At 40.6% G+C, this 21,227-nt stretch overlaps 1 protein-coding gene across 2 annotated transcripts; it reads right to left on the minus strand.

Moving 5' to 3' along the window:
* Positions 1-58: 58 nt before the first annotated feature.
* On the minus strand, positions 59-20,962 carry itpka (inositol-trisphosphate 3-kinase A). Of its 2 annotated transcripts, none has more exons than XM_036541484.1 (7): positions 20,112-20,962; positions 6,423-6,519; positions 5,005-5,218; positions 3,404-3,608; positions 3,083-3,184; positions 2,683-2,754; positions 59-2,214 (listed from the first exon to the last, which is right to left on the minus strand). In XM_036541484.1, exons 1-7 carry the CDS (start codon positions 20,847-20,849, stop codon positions 2,011-2,013), a joined length of 1,632 nt encoding a protein of 543 aa, XP_036397377.1. In that variant the 5' UTR covers positions 20,850-20,962; the 3' UTR covers positions 59-2,010. The 2 variants fall into 2 exon arrangements, with proteins under 2 accessions (XP_036397377.1, XP_036397376.1); XM_036541483.1 differs by having other exon boundaries at positions 6,423-6,522.
* Positions 20,963-21,227: the final 265 nt, after the last annotated feature.

Below are 21,227 nucleotides of genomic sequence, written 5' to 3' on the forward strand. Positions count from 1 at the left end.
ACAATTGTACTGTTATTTGCACCCAAAATAAAGAACATACTCTTAACTTTGTGTGGTTGTTTAATTTATTTTTATAAATAGGCTGAGATTTTCAGAAATAATAGACCTTCTAAGATCAAATCACAGTGTGTTATGTTACAGCAGACAATGAAAGAGAAATGAAACATGTAAAATCAATCAATGGGCTGATCAGCCTGTGTGGTGCCATTTCAGCCCTGATTCAGAATCACTGGATGGCTAAAAAAAACTTGCGTCCGTAGTAAGGAATAGTGTAGATGGGAATCGAAATAAAGGTAATTAATATGTGTGTTGTAAAGATAATTACTGTTTTGAACCAAAATATGCAGCCCATGCTAATTAACACAGTGGTGCGGTGTTAAAATGTATTATCAAAAATAAAGGCAATGCATTTAATTAATTTTTAATACACACTAATGTATGCAAGAGATACATTGTGCAGTGTATTTGTGTGTGTGTGTGTGTGTTCGTGTTCTCTAGTACCGTGGTATGACTAATACACTAGTATATATCTGTGGCGTTTTAAAAACAGTATCTCAAAATAATGTCTAAAATATTGGGGCAACTTATATAAGTGTTTTTGTTATTTTAAAATGTATTTTAACATCATTATATTATATTGCAATTTTTTAGTAGAATTCAAAAAATAATATTTTCACAGAAGATGCAAACAGGTGAATTTGTGGCCATATAATCCTGTTGTAATATGAAAAATGTTTTTCAAAATAGTCATGTACAAAAAGTATTTATGAGTGCATCTGTTAAATGCTTTCAAAATGGATTGACCTCTGTCTAAACAGCCAAAAGCAGAGTACTAAATGACACATCAACAGCATGTTTTTGGTTGTGGAAATGTTGCTTGGTGTTGACGTGTGCAAAAGCATTTAGTGTTGAACATTGTAAACATTATCCTGTGTCTTTAAATACAATGCGCATGATTCTGTGGGTCTGCATGATGAAGTGAAGCAAAGCCACACATCCACACTTTCATAGGTGGCTGCTGCCGATCAGCTGCTGATGCCATAACATTCTCACACTTCTGATTTTCACAGCAGGAGTTATCAATAAGAAGACATTTTGTCCTGGCTTCACAGTCTTCCAGAAGGGAGCACTGACACTTCTTTGTAGTCACCGCAGCTACAAACCTGTTGAGTAGCAGGATGCTGCCTGTCCTCTCCTGTCCTGTTTGTTCCTGCATCTCTGCCCCTGCCTGTTCAATGCTGATTTGAGTGCATGCCTTTCAGAGTGCTTTCTTGTCTATCAGACACAGACAACTGCAGCTGCACCACAACTGGAACCAACAATTAAAAGATACAGAGTTCATTCAGTGTATTTACTGAAGGTCACTGAATCTGTACACAAGCTACCAATGTGTAGAGACTTTTTCCCTCTAAATGGGGGAGGTAAGTGAAGCTGCCAGTTCTTTCATATTGTGTGAAGCTCGGCACATGGTTATGTAAGCACCAGTGGGTATGTGGGAGGACACATCAGGCAAACAGGAATCACTGGGGACATTCACATGAAGGGTGGTAAAAAAGACTACATTAGTGTGACACAGCCAGATTTCATATCTGTACGAATTGTCTCTACAACAAATGTGTCTTTTGCCTGGGAACTGACCTGATAAATCTGAACACAGTCTCCATGTCCAAGATGTAAAAATCCAGTTCTTGAATTTCTAAACTGAGCTTAATTCTAGTTGGTAGTAACATCATGCATAAACATGTAGTTATAGACACAGTATATACACATATTACTGGATATCTATTCAGGAAGATGAATGCATAAGCTCAGTCAAGACCATAGTCATGCCATTGTTGAATGAATCTCAAACCAACATTTCCCTGGTGGTCGTCACTTCGCCCTCAGGGCCTCTTCCCTATGAAGTGTGTGTCAGCCCTAGAATTCCCCTGCTTATACAGTCTGCTGAAGAAATAAGATGTGCCTTTTAGGAGACCACACCAAGGTCCATCCAGGGATTCAAGTCAAAATTCACTCCTTGGCCACAGAGCGCAGTAGCTTGAGCAGGTTGTCCAACCCCCACAGGTAGCCGTCCTCACGGTTACCCTCCTGCCAAGGCACCTGGTGATCCAGCATTTGGCCCTCAGGGAGGGCAGTTGTTTTGCCAAAGTCAATGAGCCATACCTCTGCCCTCTCAGTGTGGTCATGGATGAAGAGGAGGGAACTCCCAATAACCTGGGAAAGGTGAAGAGGAGGACCATCAGACAAGATGGGACCACTAAAGACACCGAATGAAAAGATGAGAATGAAATTCACCACATTTCAGTGTTTGTGCTCGTCCTCATCATCCTCTCATTTCTCCTGAAATAGGAGTTCTTGGATGAAACAAAGCCTGTATTAGTGTCATTAACAATGAAATCATTCTTTCTTAAGACCACAAGAAATTTTTGTTATGATTTATAAAATCTTATTGTTGTCCTCATTGCAACGAAGCTGGCATATGACACTGTCAATTTCATTCCATAACTACAAGGAGCACTGGGAAATGTTTATTCGCATTACAATACAACAGAAATGGGAAGGCAAAATTCCATTAATTTCCAGTGGTTTGGACCACTGTCTCCTAACACTTTCCACTCTAACTAGGCTACAAGCTGCCCCTTAGTCTGGGCACTGCTCAGGGCTCAGGGCTTTGCACCTCACCTCGTGTTTCTTGAAAAATTCTGAAGCTCCCAGGACTCTGCGAATCTCCTCTAATTTAGTGAGGTACTTCTTCTGCAGGAGACAGAGAGAACTCATATATTATTTGCTACAGTAACTTTGTGAATTCTGGATATTGAGCAGAGGAATGCACAGCCTGAACGCAACTTCTCCAAAAAATACCACTGGGACTTTTATTTGTATATCTTGACTATGTTTTACTGATATATGCCCATGTGCCTGCACACCTGTTTAAAGCTGATTCAGCACAGAGCAAGCACAGCAAGCAGGTCTTCTCTGACCACACACGTATCAGATCCAGTCAGTGGGCCAGTTTATTTGAGGATCGGACACCCAATATGTTGGTTCATTGGGCGGATCTGGCTTTGCACTCTGTACTTACAGTGATGTTCGTGTTCCCTGCCACAAAGTCTTCGAAAACCTGGATGACCTCTTCCTTTAAACGAGTCTTCTTGAAGTCTGTGCTACACGTCCCATCTGGTCTCTGAGAAAAGAGTCACATTTTGGAGGACTGAGCCGGCTCCCACACCATTCAACATCAGTGCCATCATGAAGAAATACAGCAGCTTTCGCACACAGCAGCCACAGCTTTGGCTTGTTTAAACAGCCCCATATCCTCCTGCTCGTAGCCACTCTAAGCTCTGTGAGGACAAGTTTCAGTATGTACTGCTCAGCCCCCAGTCCTTTGGCTGAGCTCTCTCACCTTGACGCCCTCGATGCGGAATCCCAGTGTGTGGGTGGAGCTCAGGGTCTCCCTCCACTGCATGTAGCGGGGCTTGGTGACTGCCTGCTGCCGGTGCTCCTCTGGGGTGGGTGCTTCACTGTCCACCTCCAGCATTTTCTCATACATGTCTTTTCGCAGCTTTGGCCTCTCTCTGGCGCGCACCAGCTCCTCCTCCAGGTACGTCCTGCAGGGGACAGTGTGGTGGGATTGAGGGTGGGGACACAGCTATACAAGTAATGTTCTCTCAGCCTGCATTGGTGTAAGCTCTTCAGGAGGTCAGGAAGGCAGTTGGGAACAAGAGATAACATGTATGAGCAAACTTGACCCAATTCAGGTGATTCAAGCTAGTAATACCGCTGTTTTGGGTCTAGATGAGTAAGAAAGCCTTTGACTGAGGAATGGATTGCAGACCTGAGTTCAGGAGGTGCAGGCCAGTTTTAATCTCACAGCTTCTAGGCTGTAGTTTATCCACACCCCTTTTCTGTAACTCAGCCGAGCAGCCATGTGTGCGTTTTTCAGTTTAGCTGTTTTCACTGAACATTGCCTGACTTCCTGTGTTAAAGGAGGAAGCACAGTAGGGGACCCAAAGTGTGTGCATGTGCGTGTGTGTGTGTGTGTGTGTGTGCGTGTGTGCGCGCGCATTAGTGTATGTTTTTGAGTGGAGGTTTTCTATGTATTAAAGGAGGAAGCCTAAGTGGGGCCACCTGTGTGTACCTGTATGTGGAAGTGTGTATGTGTGTACACATGCAGATACTGGCATTAGGGTCTGTGTGTATATACTTGTGTATGAAAGGAGTTTTTCTAGAAGCCTAAACATACCATATTTCTATGTGTGTATATGAATGTGTCTGCATGCTAGTGTGTGCATCAGGGTTTATGTGTGCTAGTGTGCATGTTTGGAGTTTTTATGTTAGTATAAAGAGAAAAGTTGTATATGTATGTGTATGTGTGTGTATGTTCTCTATACAGGAAACATGTGGCTCAGTTGTCAGCAAAATAAAGCCCTTCCCTCTGGTATTGAGTCACCCAGCCCTCTGGGGCAGGAAGTAATCATAGCCCTGATGGCAAGACAGGTGTCAGATGAAGATAAAATAACAGGAGCTCCCTTGGCTGCAGTGTTTTTGTGTCTTTCACAGTAGGGTCTCCCTCACACCTTTCACAGCAGCCTTCTCTATCTCATCCTTATGTCTGTATGGGGCTAATTTCCTCTGTTTCTGTCAAGTGTTGCACTTTCTTCTTTACAGGTTGCATTGTTGAATAAAAGGACTTCACAGATAGGGAGACAACAGAGATTTTGCCCTGCTCACTGAGGGCATGAACTTACAAAACTCACAAAAACAATGTGTGAAATTCATCTCATCATGACCTTCTCCTCTCACTGTTCTGTGTTTCAGTGTTTCTCTTGCTTGCTGTGGTTTAAGAGTAAACAAATGACTTTGGATTAGTCTATCCACGAAATGATTAGGGTTGAGAAGGTTTGGTTAGATGATCCTACATCTTTGGAGAATCAGTCTTTATGCAGTGTCCCTATATCTTGTTCTTCCCATGCCACTTTTGCCCCTCCCCCCCATAATGCCTACCTCACACCCATCTTGCAGTCCATGACGCTGGGCCCATCGAAGTCCCCCAGAAGGTCCGTCAGCTGTAAGAAGTGCTCCCCATCCCTCTCTACAACGCCATGGTACCCTGGCACAAAGGGCTGCAGCATGTCGTCCCTCAAACGCTCGAAACACAGCTTCTCGTTCTCAGAGAACTTCTTCAGAATGGTGCCTTCATCACCAGCCTTAAAGCTGCCTTCAGTCACATAGGCAAAAGCAGACACACTTCAGACACCTAACTAGCTAGCTGTAGAACGCAAGCTGTAGAGCACTAGCTTTAGAGCGCTAGCTGTAGAGTGCAAGCTTCAGAATGCTACCTGTAGAGAGCTACCTTTGGGTCGCTAGCTGTAGAGAAGTGTTTCCCAGCCCTCCTCCCAGTGGCATCCTGTATGCTGGTTTTTACTTGTTTTTCTGTGTTTCTAAACTTAGCATTAAGATGTTTAGGTTTGATTGAGCTATTAGTGTATACTGGTGTTTAACTGACACTTGTATATCTGCCATTAATTCTATAAACATGCTGATGGAGGTGATTTTGTCCCTAAAATAGAGATACAGTACAGCTGTAACTTAAAAAGTTTTGGTTAATATCTGTCCCTTGAACACACTAAAGGCACCTGCACCCAGCTAAATTAATTACTCAGTAAATTGTTGTAGGCACAACTGAATCAGTAATTACTCTTAATAAATAACTGTCTATACTATTAATTCATATAAGTGAATAGAAATATTTACCTGTATCATTCCAATAACCAGTTCATTCTACCATAATTAACTGAGAGAGCAGTAAATTTATTGATTTTTCCCAGGCATCAGCTTAGAGCAGACACTGTGTGGATCCACTGACCTTAATATATTAATACATTAATCTAATTGTCAGAGGCCAAGATCAGCCTATCCAGAGTCTATAAAGATCAGTGGATCTGTACAGATCCTGCTCTTAATTGATGTCTGTGTGCTAACAGACAGTGTGCTCCAAGGGGCAGAGCTGGGAAATGCTGAAGAGGAGAGTGGGTGGCTAACTGGTGTGTGGGTCTTCACCTACTCGCTAATCAGCACATGCCATGCGGAAAAGAGTGATCTAAATTTTTGTGGTTTTGTAGTCTGAGGAGAGGAGGCAGCAGCAACCCTCTCTATTACAAATCGCAAAACATGTCTTCAGTTAAGTAAGTGAAAGTGAGGATGTGCCCAAACATGGCTTACATTCATTACATGTTTAAGAACCTCTGCACAGGATAATCTTCTCCCTGTATTAATGCAAAGCAGAACCTGTGTGTTCATTTGCAGGTTCCTCAGGACAGCCTGTCCTTTAGGAGGAAGGCTCTGCTCTAGGTAATGATGTAATGATGCAATGATGTACTCAAGACTGGATGCCTTAGAACTGGTTGCGAAGGAAGTCTCACCTTTGTGCCCAGCAAGCTGGACCCAGGATAGCCGCTTACGCTGTGAAGCAACGAAGGGCCAGTGGACAATGGTCTTGAGTTTCCACCAGGGCCGGTTCTGCTGAGAGAAGCACATGCAAGAAAGTTAAGATCTGAGGGGAATGAATGACATGTCCAGTTAAAATTAACTTTAGCCCTATAATTCATAACATAACACAGAATCCACTTTTGGGCAATTACCATATTCTGTGTAATTCTTAAATCCTCCATAGTCTGTGTCTGTTTCCAAGGAGGATTTAAAAAAAAAAAAACAGCTCATCATCTGCTCTGTGGTCACACTTCAGTACTTTGTTTGGTGCCCCCAGTACTTTGCATTGAGAGGAAGTCCTGAGCTATGACCCTACAGGGGAGTAGCATCAGCATCTGCAGTGGAATCTTGGTTTCTTGCTCTGCTGCTCTGAGTGCATAAATTATGCAGCAGGAGAGCAAGCCCAATGGCAGAACCTTTTTGTAAGCCAATGCCAAAACTCAAGTTTCCAAATGTCATGCATAATTTTCCTGATAGTGTAGTACAAAGTTTATGTTTTCAATAGATCAATATGTACACTTTCCTATATAGTTTACATGTCTCCCAAAAATATCATGTCAGTAGATGTTTTACTTGCTTCTCACATTCTAACCATTAGTATTCAGCAGTGCTATGGCCAAAAGTACTTTACAAAACAATCAACGATCATTGTTCCTATTGGTCAATTTGCACTACAGTGGTAACAATATTCATGTATACATGGGGAAATGGAATTTTCATCCATGATTTTAATATCATGGCACATTGACAAACATAAATATTGTAACTGGTCCATTCCACAAAACTAAAAATTCTCTCTTCTTTCTTGGTGACCAACTAAATCTGGTAACCCTACTATACAATATTCTTAATGAGCCTGATCACCTCATTGATCTGCTTAAGTTATTGAATGACAAGAAAACAGGATGTTCAGGTTTTACTGTGTCAACAGAGGAGGCAGAGTTATATAAATAAACAGAACTCCACTCTGAAATGAGAAAATAGGTTTAGATTTCAACATTACATATTACACATTCAAGTCAAGCTGTTCACTAAAATACTGATGCTGGTTATCATTTCAATCAATTTCCCAGTGCTCAGGTTTTATGTTTGGTAAATATTTATTGAAATGTGTTATGTTCATGGGTGATGGTGCATGCAAACTCTGATAGATCCAAGGTCCAGGTTAGCTGACGCTCTTATTCAGACATACATAGCTTACCATTTTTACGTTATGGTAATGCTGCTGGAAATCTCGGGGTAAATACCTTGCCCAAGGGTGCAACAGCAGTGTCCCACTTGGGAATATAACCAACAACTTTCATCTTACAAGCCCTGCTCTATACTACTCCTGCTCCCCAAACAGAAGCTAAATGCACGCCCTTGATTCTAATTAGTGGGATATCAAGTCTGCACAGAAAGCATTTATAATGTGTGTGTATGTGTATGTGTATGTGTATGCATGCATTCACAAGTACATGTATATGCATTTTTGCACTTCTGTATATGTGTTATATTGTCATATTGAGGGTCACATGCATTTACAATATGGAAAAATATATATTTTTTATTATGTTATCTTTTAAACACTAAACAACAACAAGACCTGCTTACCTTCTCACCATGTAAAGTGTAATCAAATGTAGAAGTCTCACTAAGTCTAGTCTTTAATTCTAGCTAGTTTAAATGGCAAGCGGTAGAAATGTCAGTTACAGTTTCTATGAGGGAACCCATGCCTCCATGCACACATGACATGCACTGACAAACACACACATACAACAAAGACACATGCACTGACTAGCACACACAACAAAGACACATACACTGACTAGCACACACACAAAGATAAACACACACATTGACAAGCGTACATACTAGTTCTGACCGATAAATCGCATTTTCATCGTCATCGCGATATGAACATGCGTGATAAATAAGAAAAATCATTTTATTTACACGCGCCATGCATTCACACTCAGCATGCGCACATTTGACCTATCACAGGGCCGCCCAATTTCGCTCCCATTGTTTTGGCCCGCCATGAGCTATGCGCTCCCGCCGCCACGTCCTGCCGGGTTAGGTGACACGCCCCTTAAAACTGACGTTCCACCAATGAGCGGAAAGGGGCAGGGGCGTAGCGAGCGCTGGGTGAATAGGAAATAAAATGCACTAAAGAAACGTGTGTTTGTGATAAACTACAGTCGGCCTTTTCGACAAGGTTGCCAGTCTGATTTCAAGTGACGTCACATAAAAAGCTGAAATCGTGTTACACGCTATCAAAACCGATTCCCGACAAGGTTCCCTTTGGAAAAAGCACTAAAGCACCACTCTGCCAAGTGTTTACTTACAATAAACTGCGAACCGTGGAAACAAACCGTGGCTAATTCTGCGCAGGAACGGGCGTTGAAACTGATGGCTAAAGTGCATGTTTTATTTTGTTAAGTTGAGGCGATCTCAGTAAGGAAACCAAACTATTGCCATTTCAGTCACACAAGTCAGTGCGAAATCGCTACCAATTAGGGAAAATAATTATGCCAAACCTGGCAGCCCAGGTTAGCGGATTCTGTTGTATTTTCGACCAATAATCTGTTGTTGGTGTTATTAGTTAGCCAACGTTACTATAAAACGAAATTACCAAATAGTGACCCTGTGAATGAGAAGCTCATTTTCGTTTTGATATTGTGGCTCATAGCTACCATATGGGGGCATATTGTGATGATGTGTAACTTAAACGTTGCTCAACGTAAACTTAATATCCAATAATATTGATTTGTTATTCAGTGTTGTCACTATGATGTTTATCAGTTTTTCAAATTGAAGTCAAATTTCCACTCTTGATTACAAAGGTGGACAATACAACTGTCTTCAACTTCATTTTCTAAAGCACCTTCAGTTGCATGCACTTTCTGTCAGAAAGGTGTCTTTCCTATTAAATGTGTTTACGCTCCCAAAAAGAAGCACATGGATGTGTGGATGTGAAGCACGTGGATATGTTTTTGACAATCATCTCTGCAAATTAATAAAATTACTATTAAGCAGATTAAAGAGTAATGTTAATTACTAGAGTAATAGTAATAGTTAGAGTAATAGTTTTATTATTTTGAAATTTTATTTTAGATTTAGAATGTTAATTTTCTATAAAATATAATACATTTTAATGTGATGTAATTTCACATCACATCAACATTTATTTTTGGCCTGCGGCCCTCCATCCAGATTAATTTTTGGCCCTTCATAGGAAAGAATTTGGGCACCTCTGGTTTAGAAGAAAATATTTTAAAGGGAGCAGGGGAAATTAAACTTTAATTTCTTACAGTTATAATGTCTTATTTAAATTAATGTTCTGTTTAATTGGTTGGGTATTCATGTGCAATAAAATTGTTCAATAAAAGCATGTTCGAAATTATTTTTTTCATTTCTTTATTCAATGGGCATAGGCTATTCAATGTTTGGGGTCTATGTTCTCAGCAGTGTACCTATTAAAGCAGAAAGACATAGCAACTGTATAGCTAATACGCACACTTCAATATTTGTTTATTTATCGCAAGTCATATCGTCATCGCAATACTGAACAATGTTATCGCACATCACAGATTTTCCTCATATCGTGCAGGCCTAGTACATACATACATATGCACATATACTCACATGTCTCAGGGTCATACTTTAACTTTCACCCACCCAAACAGCTTGTTTTTAATTCACTTTCCTGTTTGTCCCCATAATGACACGCGTAACCTTGAAAAGCCTGATCCTTTGTGTGGAGGAGGAATAGGGCCAGAACTGCAAACATGGCATCTCAAGCGCTCTTTGAAAGAAGACTGTGTGAATAAGTGCTTTCATCCAAAAAATGCACTGTATTAAAGTCTCTGGCTTTCAACTCTCTCTTCAGCTCTTTTGCAGCAATCTGTGACAGTAGTTAATATAGCCAGTGAATAACATGCATCTCCAAACTATTTATTATATCTATTATAAGCACATACCTCTGCTGCTCCTTTAGTCTACCTTCAGACCCAAGGCAACTGCATGGTCCTGGTCTCAGTGTAGGACATTTTAGTGTAGTGCCAATGTAGATTACCTCACTATTATCTTAAGAGCATTCCATGTGGCTAGATACTTCTGTTTCTGCTGCACTCTCATGATACAAGGATGCCACAGCTTTGCTTGAACCCTACCAGACCAGATGAGTCTGACCCCACCCATCATTGTATACTTAACATACAGAGCTCAGTTAGCTTCAAAATGGTTGATCTCAATAAAAAAGTCTAACATAATTGTATGGGTTTCCACTGTACATCCAGTATTGGTTCTCAAGCTGTTGTCCAATCTACAAGCTGGTGTGACCACAGGGAGCCACTGCCAATGAGAGGGTAGAGTTGGTCAAGGGAAGAAATTAATGCTCTATCAAAGAAGGAGAGAACAGTTGTGCTTTAAGGAGAAAAAGCTCTGTATGTTTTTGTATGACCTGAAAGGCATACAAAGATGAAGGCTAGTTTTACAAATGGGCGGTGAGAGGTGTGGGTGTAACAAACACAAAGTATTGTGGCCTTCATGTGTAGCCCACTGCCACCCTAAGGGCAGGGCTTAGGCTTCGGCCTGAACTGTGGGAGCACCAAAAGCAGGGCATGCGTATTTCACTGAAGTATTGGGTGCTGTTTCAGTCTCCCACTAATGCCACATGATTAAAAAGATCAGCAAAGGGTTCACCTAGCACGGCGTGTGTGAGCACTCAGGACTGAGCTGGTATCTTAACTTCCCAGTGTTAACAAGGCAGGGTGGAACCTTGAGGGAGCATTCGCATCCACAGCCTCAGAGTCCTGAAAGGAAACTGCCAGCATATGGCCTTGTATAGACACGGCTTGGCCTGTTCAGAGATGGGGAGGGTCTCTAGCACCTCTGACAGGCATAAGATGCAGCGACTGATATGGAGCAGATCACTCTGTCAACAAGGAGTTGGACTTTGATCCATACTTTGATTGTTTTTCCCTTGGCTGACCACAGCCCTTATAACACACTCAGTTTGCAATGTGCTGCGTTTGATATTTATGTTTAGAAAAGGCATTCATTTTAAAGCAGCTTATAAATGAGTTAAAGTATGTGAGTTAAAGAGTCGGGTTGAAGCTTCTTGTGGCATCTTCTGTTTTTAAAAGCTCTTTTCTCAGACTAAGTGAAATTTAGTGACTCTAGAAACAATGTACTGCATATGGATGTTGGAGGTACAGCTTCCCTACATGGAAGCACAATAAACATATTGTGTAATGTAAATCAAATTAGAGGTGAACACTGAACAATATGATTGGAGCTGTAATTCATATCCATAAGCTAAATGCCAATGCCAATAATAAGCACTGCATTACTTACTGTACTCTGCCATTCTGACTTTCCCTTATCAGTCTCCTAAGCATCTATTTTCTGATCCAGATGGTTTGCTGTTTATAATATTCAGCACCACAAAGGCCCTCAATCAGCAGGATCTTCTGTTTCAATCACTTGTGCTGTAGAAAATGTCAAGCCACTTGCTATATTGACACCTCCTTTTCTAATGATTCATACATCCAAAAACAAGAGCCTGTACTATGTTTCCAGCCCCACTATTAATATTCAGCATAAACTGTTCAGAAGTAGCTATGGCCAGGACAACCCCTATTGGCATAAATAACAAAATTTGTTTGTTGAAAGTTAAAGTTAAAGATAATAATGTTGTAAATTTTCCGTTTAGGCTCTGTTGTCTCGTGGTGAGTGCACAGGATTCCTAAAATAGAACTATATTAGAGGAAGTGAGATGATCACAATAAACATGTCAACCTTTAGCAATCTAAGAAGCTCACTGTTAAAAAAAAACAGAGGAAATCATTTGTGCTGAAAGCAGACTATTAAACCTTACAAGTCGACAGGGCAGATTACTATCTCAGTCAAGCTCTGACCTGACTTGGTTTTTTTTTTTATTTTGTTCCTTTCGGAAGTTGAATCAATTGTCTTCCTGTCTGGTAGATTGTTAGACTCTGTAAAAGTCATGTTTGTTCAGTATTGTGAGATAGGCCTTGCTCTTACAATCACATGCAGCACAGAGCAATTTTCACTTTATTTGTAGGGTGTGCTGCTGCCCGATGAGAATAGTTAAAAGCATTTTAAATGTATTCTCTCACTTCAAAATGACAGTTGACAAAATCTTTAACTTTTGTGAAAATAAATGAGAAAAATCAGATACATGTTTGCTGCTCATATGTATCAAATACATAATGTACATGCATCACATTAGATTTTAGCTTTTAGACTACGCATATACATTTTACTTCTAGAGCTCCTTATAAGCCAATACAGTGTTGTGTCTTGATAGTAAACATTAGGGTGCTCATTACATTCTTGTTTCCACTTGTAGGTATACTTGTTTTCTTCCCTCAAACAAGGCAGTATAAATGTGATTACCCCAGAATCAGCAGATGACCTGTTAGGTAACAGCAGAAGCATGTTACCTAAGCATCACACAGTGAAGCAGAGCTGCTAAGGTCAGAAACGGTAACCACACTGGTCCAAGTTCAGCCCAGAGCTTTCAAAATGTAACATGTGATCTACTAGAGTATATTACATTTACATTACATTATTGGCATTTAGCAGACACACTTATCCAGAGTGACTTACAGTTTTTTACAATGTTACCCACTTACACAGCTGGATATTTACTAAGGTAATTGTGGGTTAAGTCCATTTCCCAAGGGTACACCAGCAGTGCCCCAGCAGGGAATCAAACCAGCAACCTTTTGATCATGAGCACTGCTCCTTAACCACTATGCTACAATGCCACCCAAGCTTTAGTAATGTGAAAATACCAATTTGTTCCAAGAATTCACTTTTTTATGCCACTTACGTATTAATGTATGCTTTTCAAAGTATTTCAAGAAACTTTCAAGAAGCATATCCTCACCAACTTCTCATACATTCGTATCTTGCAAAAGTATGAAAACAGATACATATTTTTTGTAAACAGCTTAATCTGAAAAAAAAACATCCTTTTTTGATGTGAATGAACCCCATTGAGAAAATCAAGAATTTAATGTTTGCTGTACTAAACTTCATTTGTCTATTTTAATACAATTGAGTAATTAATTGGTGCCTACATTTGAAAATAATGAAAATAAAATTTCCCTGCACATTTATAAATTCTTTGTAGCATCATTGTCATAGCAGGTGGAACATCAGCAGCATTTAAAACTATAATATTTCATTTAATTTTCAAGACAAATAATGCCTCTCATAATAGACAATTTCTCCCATAAGAATCTATTTTTTTTTCAAAGCCTAGGCTGCATTTCACCAGTTGTCCATCCTCTGATTGTGTGCTGTTTTGTCTGAGACCTATGATGGAGGTCTGACAGGAAAAATAACCCATCAACTGCATCTAAATACTTCTCTCATTTCTCTCAAGTTGTTTTTGCTTTTTAGGTCTGAGATTTCCAAGGTGACCCAAGCATGTGATGGAGGAGTGTGGGAGTCTGTGGGTGTCAGGACACGCAGAAAACACAGGCCGTGTCAGCGGTAGGTGTTCAGTGTCCAATTAAATGTAATCATCAGTGCCCCCACCCCCTCCCTCTTCACCACCTCCATCTCCCTCAGCGACACAAAGAGGAATCAGAATGTAGAACAGACACTGAAAAAACAGAAGTGGAAATCAGCAGAAGTGTGAGAATGTTCTGGACTATTCAGAAGTGACAAACACTTGTACTGTGAGGGTAGAAGGAGCTGTTAGCTGATGACTAGCTTTTTCTGGTGCTGCTGTTCACAGCATTTGTGATCTGTTTCACTGGAAAATAGCAGACAATGGGGAAGACAGGACAGAAGTCCAGGTCAAATTATATATTTTGGCAGTGTGAAAAAAGATAGTCATGCAGGTGGATCATATTAGAGTCCAACACTATATGAACCATACCCTGCCATTTGACATATGATCTTTTATGATCTTTCAGCTTGTGGCATGAAGATCCATGCTATATATGCTACAAATGGAAAACCAGTGTAATTACAATTGTGCACTAAGCTGAAGCCTCCCTTTGTAAATGAAAAATTTCCAGTCTAAAACAACATTGCACTACCTAAATGAAGGCATTTTTCACAAAGCAGTCTGGTGGCTGTACAATGATGTTCACCTGTTTTACATATGCACAAATATGATCCTTACAGAAGGTCTTTCTTTGACATTTAACCCTTAGTCCTGGAAAAGTGAACCAGAGATGACTACGGCAAACTATACAAATTGTATCAAAGGTGTTACATGTTAGAACTATCGAAGCACTTCAAGAGAACACCAGTTTGGTGTTTCATAATCAGAGCAGGTGATCCATCTGATTGCAGAGGAAGTGACTACAGTAAATAAGGCTAGAACATCACACAGACTCTAACAGTCTGTAATGGAATTCCTATGGTATTCCACTTCTTCACTCAAACCACGTCGTCCGCACCCACTACATTCACATTGAGAGAGTCACAGTATCTTCCCTTTCCTCTTTCTCTTCATCTCCCTCTCTTTCGTTCTGTATCCACTTCCTCTTGTTCACAAGTCCGAGCTGAAAATACCATGAACTTGACGTGCTTGTCAAGGTAGACAAGCAGTGCAACAAGCAAAAACTAAACAACATTCCAGTGTGTAACACATTACACATAAACAATAAAACTTAAAGTCAAATCACAACATTCTATCAATACTCTTACTCCCTACTGTTTTTCTCTGTGTGTGTGTCTCTCATGTAATCCAATTCAAACTCCAGGCAGTGCTACAATTTAACATTACTTATCCAACATTAATGCTAAGTTTCATCATGACTAACATAACTGAATTTCTAGGCCAATCCAGTTTACAGTTGAATTAAATCCCAAACCTGTGCTTTAAGCCTGTATTTTATTAAGCGTACATAACATTCCAAACTACAGCGTGTTGAGTCAAATAGGAATTCCAGTTTTTCAGGACCACAAATTTTTCTGGTTTACATAGGGTGTCAGATCTTCATCCCTGAACTGAAGTTTTTGCTTGGAAAATGTGTGAAATGGCTTGTGCTGTCATATTTGTCTATTTCTTCTTTCTACCTTTGAAACTTTGATCTTGTATATGTCATACTTCCAGAATCCAATATATGTTGTAACATATTAAGAAATTTTCAACCTACATCACTATACAAATTCAGTGGAAATCACAACATTCCACCTGGATACAATGAAAACACAATCTGTAAACTGCAAAGTGCAACAATCCCAGATAAACTCATATGCAAATCATACTTTTCAGTAACCACGCCATGGCTGACATTCTACTTTCTCAAAAGCTCTGGGCTACACCAATAAAATGACATAAGAATTCAAATCAAATGTAATACTTGATTCCTAGGGTATTCAGGGCATATTTCACAGCTCAGAAACAGAGGATGTGGATATGGAAATGCTCCACTGGCTTTTTCTAACTGGACTGACAGTGCACAGTATTGGGTTAAACAGATAGTAGGGGTTCACTGTCAACTTCAACTGAAGACATTTTCTGACATAAAACAGCCAGCATTGCGCTGATATCAGAATACGTTATTTGGTGGTGACCTGCAAATAGGCACAGAATTGACATTTATTTCTATGTCTTTCTAGTCTTGTCATCAACGTGTCCCTACAAGAAATAACCGAGCCAGCTGATAATGGGAAATACATGATCTAGCTTGTCACGTAGCCTAACCACTGTATTTCAACACATGGAGGCCATACAGAAAACATCTAATGTAAAATATAGAATGAACTCATGACTTGAATTGAATGACTTTAATTGTCGCAAAATATGTAACACAACGGCTGTATTTTCCTTTGCCTTCCGGAGTTTCATTTGCAAAGTTTAGATAATTAATTGTCAAATTCTGTGAAAGTGACACCCAGGGGCGGAGCTGATGGCTCAGTGCAGAGATGGCGAGGACCTGTAGTGGGCTCTTATACAGCCAATACAGGTTATGTATGTGACGTCACACTTGGCGGGGTCACTGCGGGTTACACCCACTGAGTGGCAGCGTTAGCGTTCAGCTTGAATGCCGCGAAAACACACAAAAAAAAACACATCTCAATGGGAAAGAGCTGTTGTGCGATTGACTGTACAAATAGATTCAACAAGAATTCTGAGCTATCTTTTTACAGACTGCCGAAAGCTAAAGAAAAGAGAAACAAATGGATCGCTGCAATTTGCAGAAACAACTGGAATCCAGGCACCTGAACGTGTAGCTTACAGCTTTCCAAATAAAATTTGTATTAAAATAAAAATATTTGTACAAACCTGTCCACATACAACCAGAATATCCATGTGTCCTCGTCACTTCAATTTTGCCAATAAATCCCGCCTTGAAGTACGACCAAGCTTTTGCGGACATTGTAAAACGCTTAACGTGAAACAGATTAACGTGGCTTAATGTTCCAAAAACAGCGATCAGTGATCACCAAATTTCTCTCAGGCATCTCTTGTCATAAAGGATACTGGACAGCGAATAAAGTTTTCTGTGACTTAATTGTGTCTCTGCTCATTCAAAATAAATATCGCGGTCGGTCGAAACCATTACACCGTCAATCTGACTTTTTATTTTTTGCGGCAATCAAGACATACAAACAAACTTTATTCAAAATATTAAACTAAACAACAAAACTGCATGTTCAGTCAGGCAGATTGGGCCCAAAGTGGACTCCTTTGTTACTGGGCAGAACCGTGGGCCTGGGGCAGCCGCACCCTCTGCCCCCTCACTCGCTCCGCTACTGCTGACACCATAATGCAGTGAATAAATACATAATTCCTGCTTTTTGCCTTTTTAGGGGTATTTTTTCTTCTTCTGTAACACAGATATCGTGATGGATGATTGTCTTGCAATGTACCAAGTATTGCAGAATCACTGTATCGTGATACCATTATTAGCGTGGGCAACATATCGTGACAGTATCGAATCTTGAGTTACTCTGTGATTCCCACCCCTAGACATGATCGAGTTGCTCTGAGTTGAGGTAACATTAGCCATGTTGACCTTGAATGTGACAAGATCGCTGGCTGCCCCGATGATTCCTACACCAGGTTATGTATGACAAAAGCTCGTTAGTGCAAACCCACCCAGAACCCATACAGCATTGCAATGCCTGCAGTTTGAAAAAAACTGCCTTAACATAAGAGTCTATCAGAGCGATCTGGGCAATTTTCAACCAGATTGAAATCGCATGAAAGGGGCGGTACTCCACGGAACACGACTTGACGCTGATTGGACTATGATATTCAGAGGCTGGACAAACTGGCTAGAACAGTCACAGCTAGTAACACTGTGGTAGAATGTGATAGAAGAATTCCCTCCCTTTCTCCCTTTGGTGGTGCGTTGCCCTACTGCTCTAAGGAACAAACCGCCCCTGCTACAATTGCGAAACAAAAACAACACAATTTTAGACAAGAGAGATAGTAGAAGGCAGCTATACTAGCGAAATAGCCATGTAATATCCTGGTAGATTTCGTCACAGTCCCACAACGATATCGAGACTTTTTATCGTGATATCGCAAATTTAGATATATCGTTACATCCCTATTTATTTCATAAAATCCCTTGGAGCCTTGCTGCAAAGTTATTATTCTGACACAGAACAGACTCTAAATGCAATTATATTTATGAGATTTAGAGCTGTACATGGAGGTGCTGGAGTGCTGTTACCCCAAGTGGGACACAGCTGATTGCACAGTGTTTTACCACCAGTAAAACTCCCTCTGAATAAATACAGCTGCAGAATGTGTGCAGTGTAAAAACCTGTCAGCACTGTCAGGTGTATCGGTGGTAAAGTGATGAATAACATCATGTCAATGTCAAAATGCTTTATAACCATGACACCGCCTAAACAGCTATGACTCCAGCCAGTTTTGCAGTCGTCAGTTGGTTGATTCACTTTATTCACCCTCTGCCTGTTTCCTGAGCTGTCTCAGAAAGGGCAGTGAACAGGAAGTAAATGAGCATACAGTCACAAACTGATTTGTCACTGGTGTCGACAGCTTCACATTCCAGTTTCATGTCTATACTTGACAGCATTATCTGAAAAAATGACTGGCCTGCTGCTTGACTGGAATCCAGTGGGTGGCTACGCAGCTATGAGGATGGGTCATAGACAGATGTGCCAACTCTGAAAAGGCCTCTGTTGCCCATCAACACAATTCCAGACCAAGCCTTTTATTGCTAATTGCCAAAGAACCCATAGAATCGAGAGTTTATTGTCTGATAAGCCTCTGTTTTTTCTCTTTTACATTTGGAATGGTATGGTTTCCTTGCTAATTTCCTGGTCTTAATTTTCTAGCTTAGGGTGGGAGCCACTCCTGGTTGGTGGATGTTCCTTGCTTTGCATAGAACTGGTAGTGAAACATGAAGAACTGGCTTGTGATCACCTCTGATTTGCAGCACTGGTTTGATTTTGCTGTGCACAAATTTTTGTGCCAATTGGATCAGCAGGAGATATAACAGGTTCATTTCCTTACATGTCCATTAAGTGACACTGGACTGAACATAATATCTGAAATATATTATGTAATGGTAATCTAATGATGTCTCAGCACATAATAATGAACCATGTTTGAAAAGGTTCCTGCATACTATACAATCAAAAGTGTACATGCCATTTGGGTGTTAAGTACGTAGCATCCAATTGTTTGAAAAGTTCATATGATCAATTCAGGTTAAAGTAGAAACTCCAACCTAGCCAAAATAGAGTTGTTTTGAAACCACAAGAGCATTGTTTTCAAGAATGAATTCTACACAACACAAGAGAGCACTTTAAATTCCTGATGTTGCAAAAATATTTTAAACACAGTTCTAACCCTTGATTACCACATATCTAGAAGCAAATTCTAGATATTAATTCGAACAAAAACAGTAAATTATTAATGTCAGATATAAATTATACAAATATAAACATTATGTTCCTTGTTTTCATGAGACACATTAATTACCGTGCACGTGAGAAGAGCATTTTGGCGTGTTTTATATTTGCATGCATATTGAGGATTTACAAACTTGTGGACAGCCTTACGTAGGCCTAATTATTCTTTGTAAAAATGTATGGCAAAGCTGAAGCAAAGCAAACAGCAGCTGCAAATATTTGAATCCACAATGCTGACGGCATACTGCCTGCTGTCTACTCTCAGATTACTTAAGAGGACCAACTGCATGGATTGTTTACCTATGAAACGTTATCGACTCAATCGCGAATAGGAAGGACAGCGAATTTCTCCAATTTGTGACGTCGTGAGATCACGCCATAAGAGGCACCTACCAGCAGAGTTTCCAATAAACAAAATAAAAGAGAAAATTACCCACTACAAGGTTAGAGGATGCATATTTTTGTATGAAACATTTTATTTGTTCTTTAGGTTGCTAATCATTCTCATGTACCCTACTTTTTAACTTTAGTATTAATAACATAATCTTGCATCTCTAAACAATTATTTTATGACTCCTCCTAATGTCGATTATGTCACAGTATATTTCAAGAATTACAGAAGTCTCGTCGCCTACTCACTACACTTATAACATGGGGGGAAATGTAGGCTTTACAGAAGATTCTGCTTTAAACAGAAGAGATGGCTGATGGTTCACTATAATGACCAGTCAAAATATAGAACTTACTGTGCCTGTGTCCTCGGCTTGCTCTAAAGTAATGATTCCTTTGCTCTTGGTCTCGTTGTCGCTAAGAATGTCGTCTTCGGACTCCTCAAGCAAAGTAGAGGAACCGGTCGAAGATACTGAAGAGTTCGATAGTCTTCGACGGAGGGGACCATTTATATCGTTCCAGTCGTCCTCTTGGATCTCCCGGGGACAACCACCACATTCGGGAGTTATCGTCACCTGTGGAACCCTCTGCACTCTTTTATCATTCCGCTCCTCGGTCGAGTTCACTTTAGGTTTCCCACCAGCGTAGACGACTTGCTCTGTCATCGGTGCGATCCCATTACAACTCTCGGTAGATCTGCGGCTCGCCCTCCTGTCTTTCAGCGATCCAGATTGCCCGACCTCCCTTGACCTCCGCCTTTCTTTGGGCATCTGCTTGCCTTGTGTGTTTTGACAGGGATATCGGCGGGTACCGTCACTTTTATGGGACTCAAACAACGACTTCAGCTGCAACACGCTCACTCCGCTAACTTTATAACCATCAAATTCTGCGCCTATTCCAGCCTCAGCCTTGGTATCGCTGAAAACGCGGATCCCGCTTTCAGTCTCCGTGCTGCTGTGGAACGCGCTTGCGGTGGTCCCTGAGACCAACTGGTTTCTGTCTGGCTGCTCTTTGGGAACTCCCTTCGCAGATCCGATTGACTGCAACATATCGTCAACGCGGTTAACTCTGTGTGAGTTATCTTCCGTATTCATTGTGTTTCACTCCTCTCTTACAAAATTCTTTCGATTTGACGCCGTGCGCTGTGACTGCGAGCCCAGACGTGTTGCGGCACAGTTGGATTTTCTCTTGGTTGCTCGTGCGGTCTCCCACTTCTTACTCATGCATCTCGAAATAATTAGGATTGTGCAATCAGCGCTTGGTAAATTATTACTGTGACTCAGCTCCACTCAGAATTTGTTGAGGGAGGGCGGAACCACCTTCTTGGCTGACATTCTAAGACATCGCGGAAAATAATGCCCTACAAATATTTAAACATTTATCACATGTACAAATGTATTTTTCATGTTTTGCTGAACTTGCTCTGCCATAAATCAGATTTCTTCTTTATTCTTCCTGTGATCTCAAAGTAT

Source organism: Megalops cyprinoides, chromosome 12, assembly GCF_013368585.1.
Source record: "Megalops cyprinoides isolate fMegCyp1 chromosome 12, fMegCyp1.pri, whole genome shotgun sequence".
NCBI classification, from domain to species: Eukaryota; Metazoa; Chordata; class Actinopteri; order Elopiformes; family Megalopidae; genus Megalops; species Megalops cyprinoides.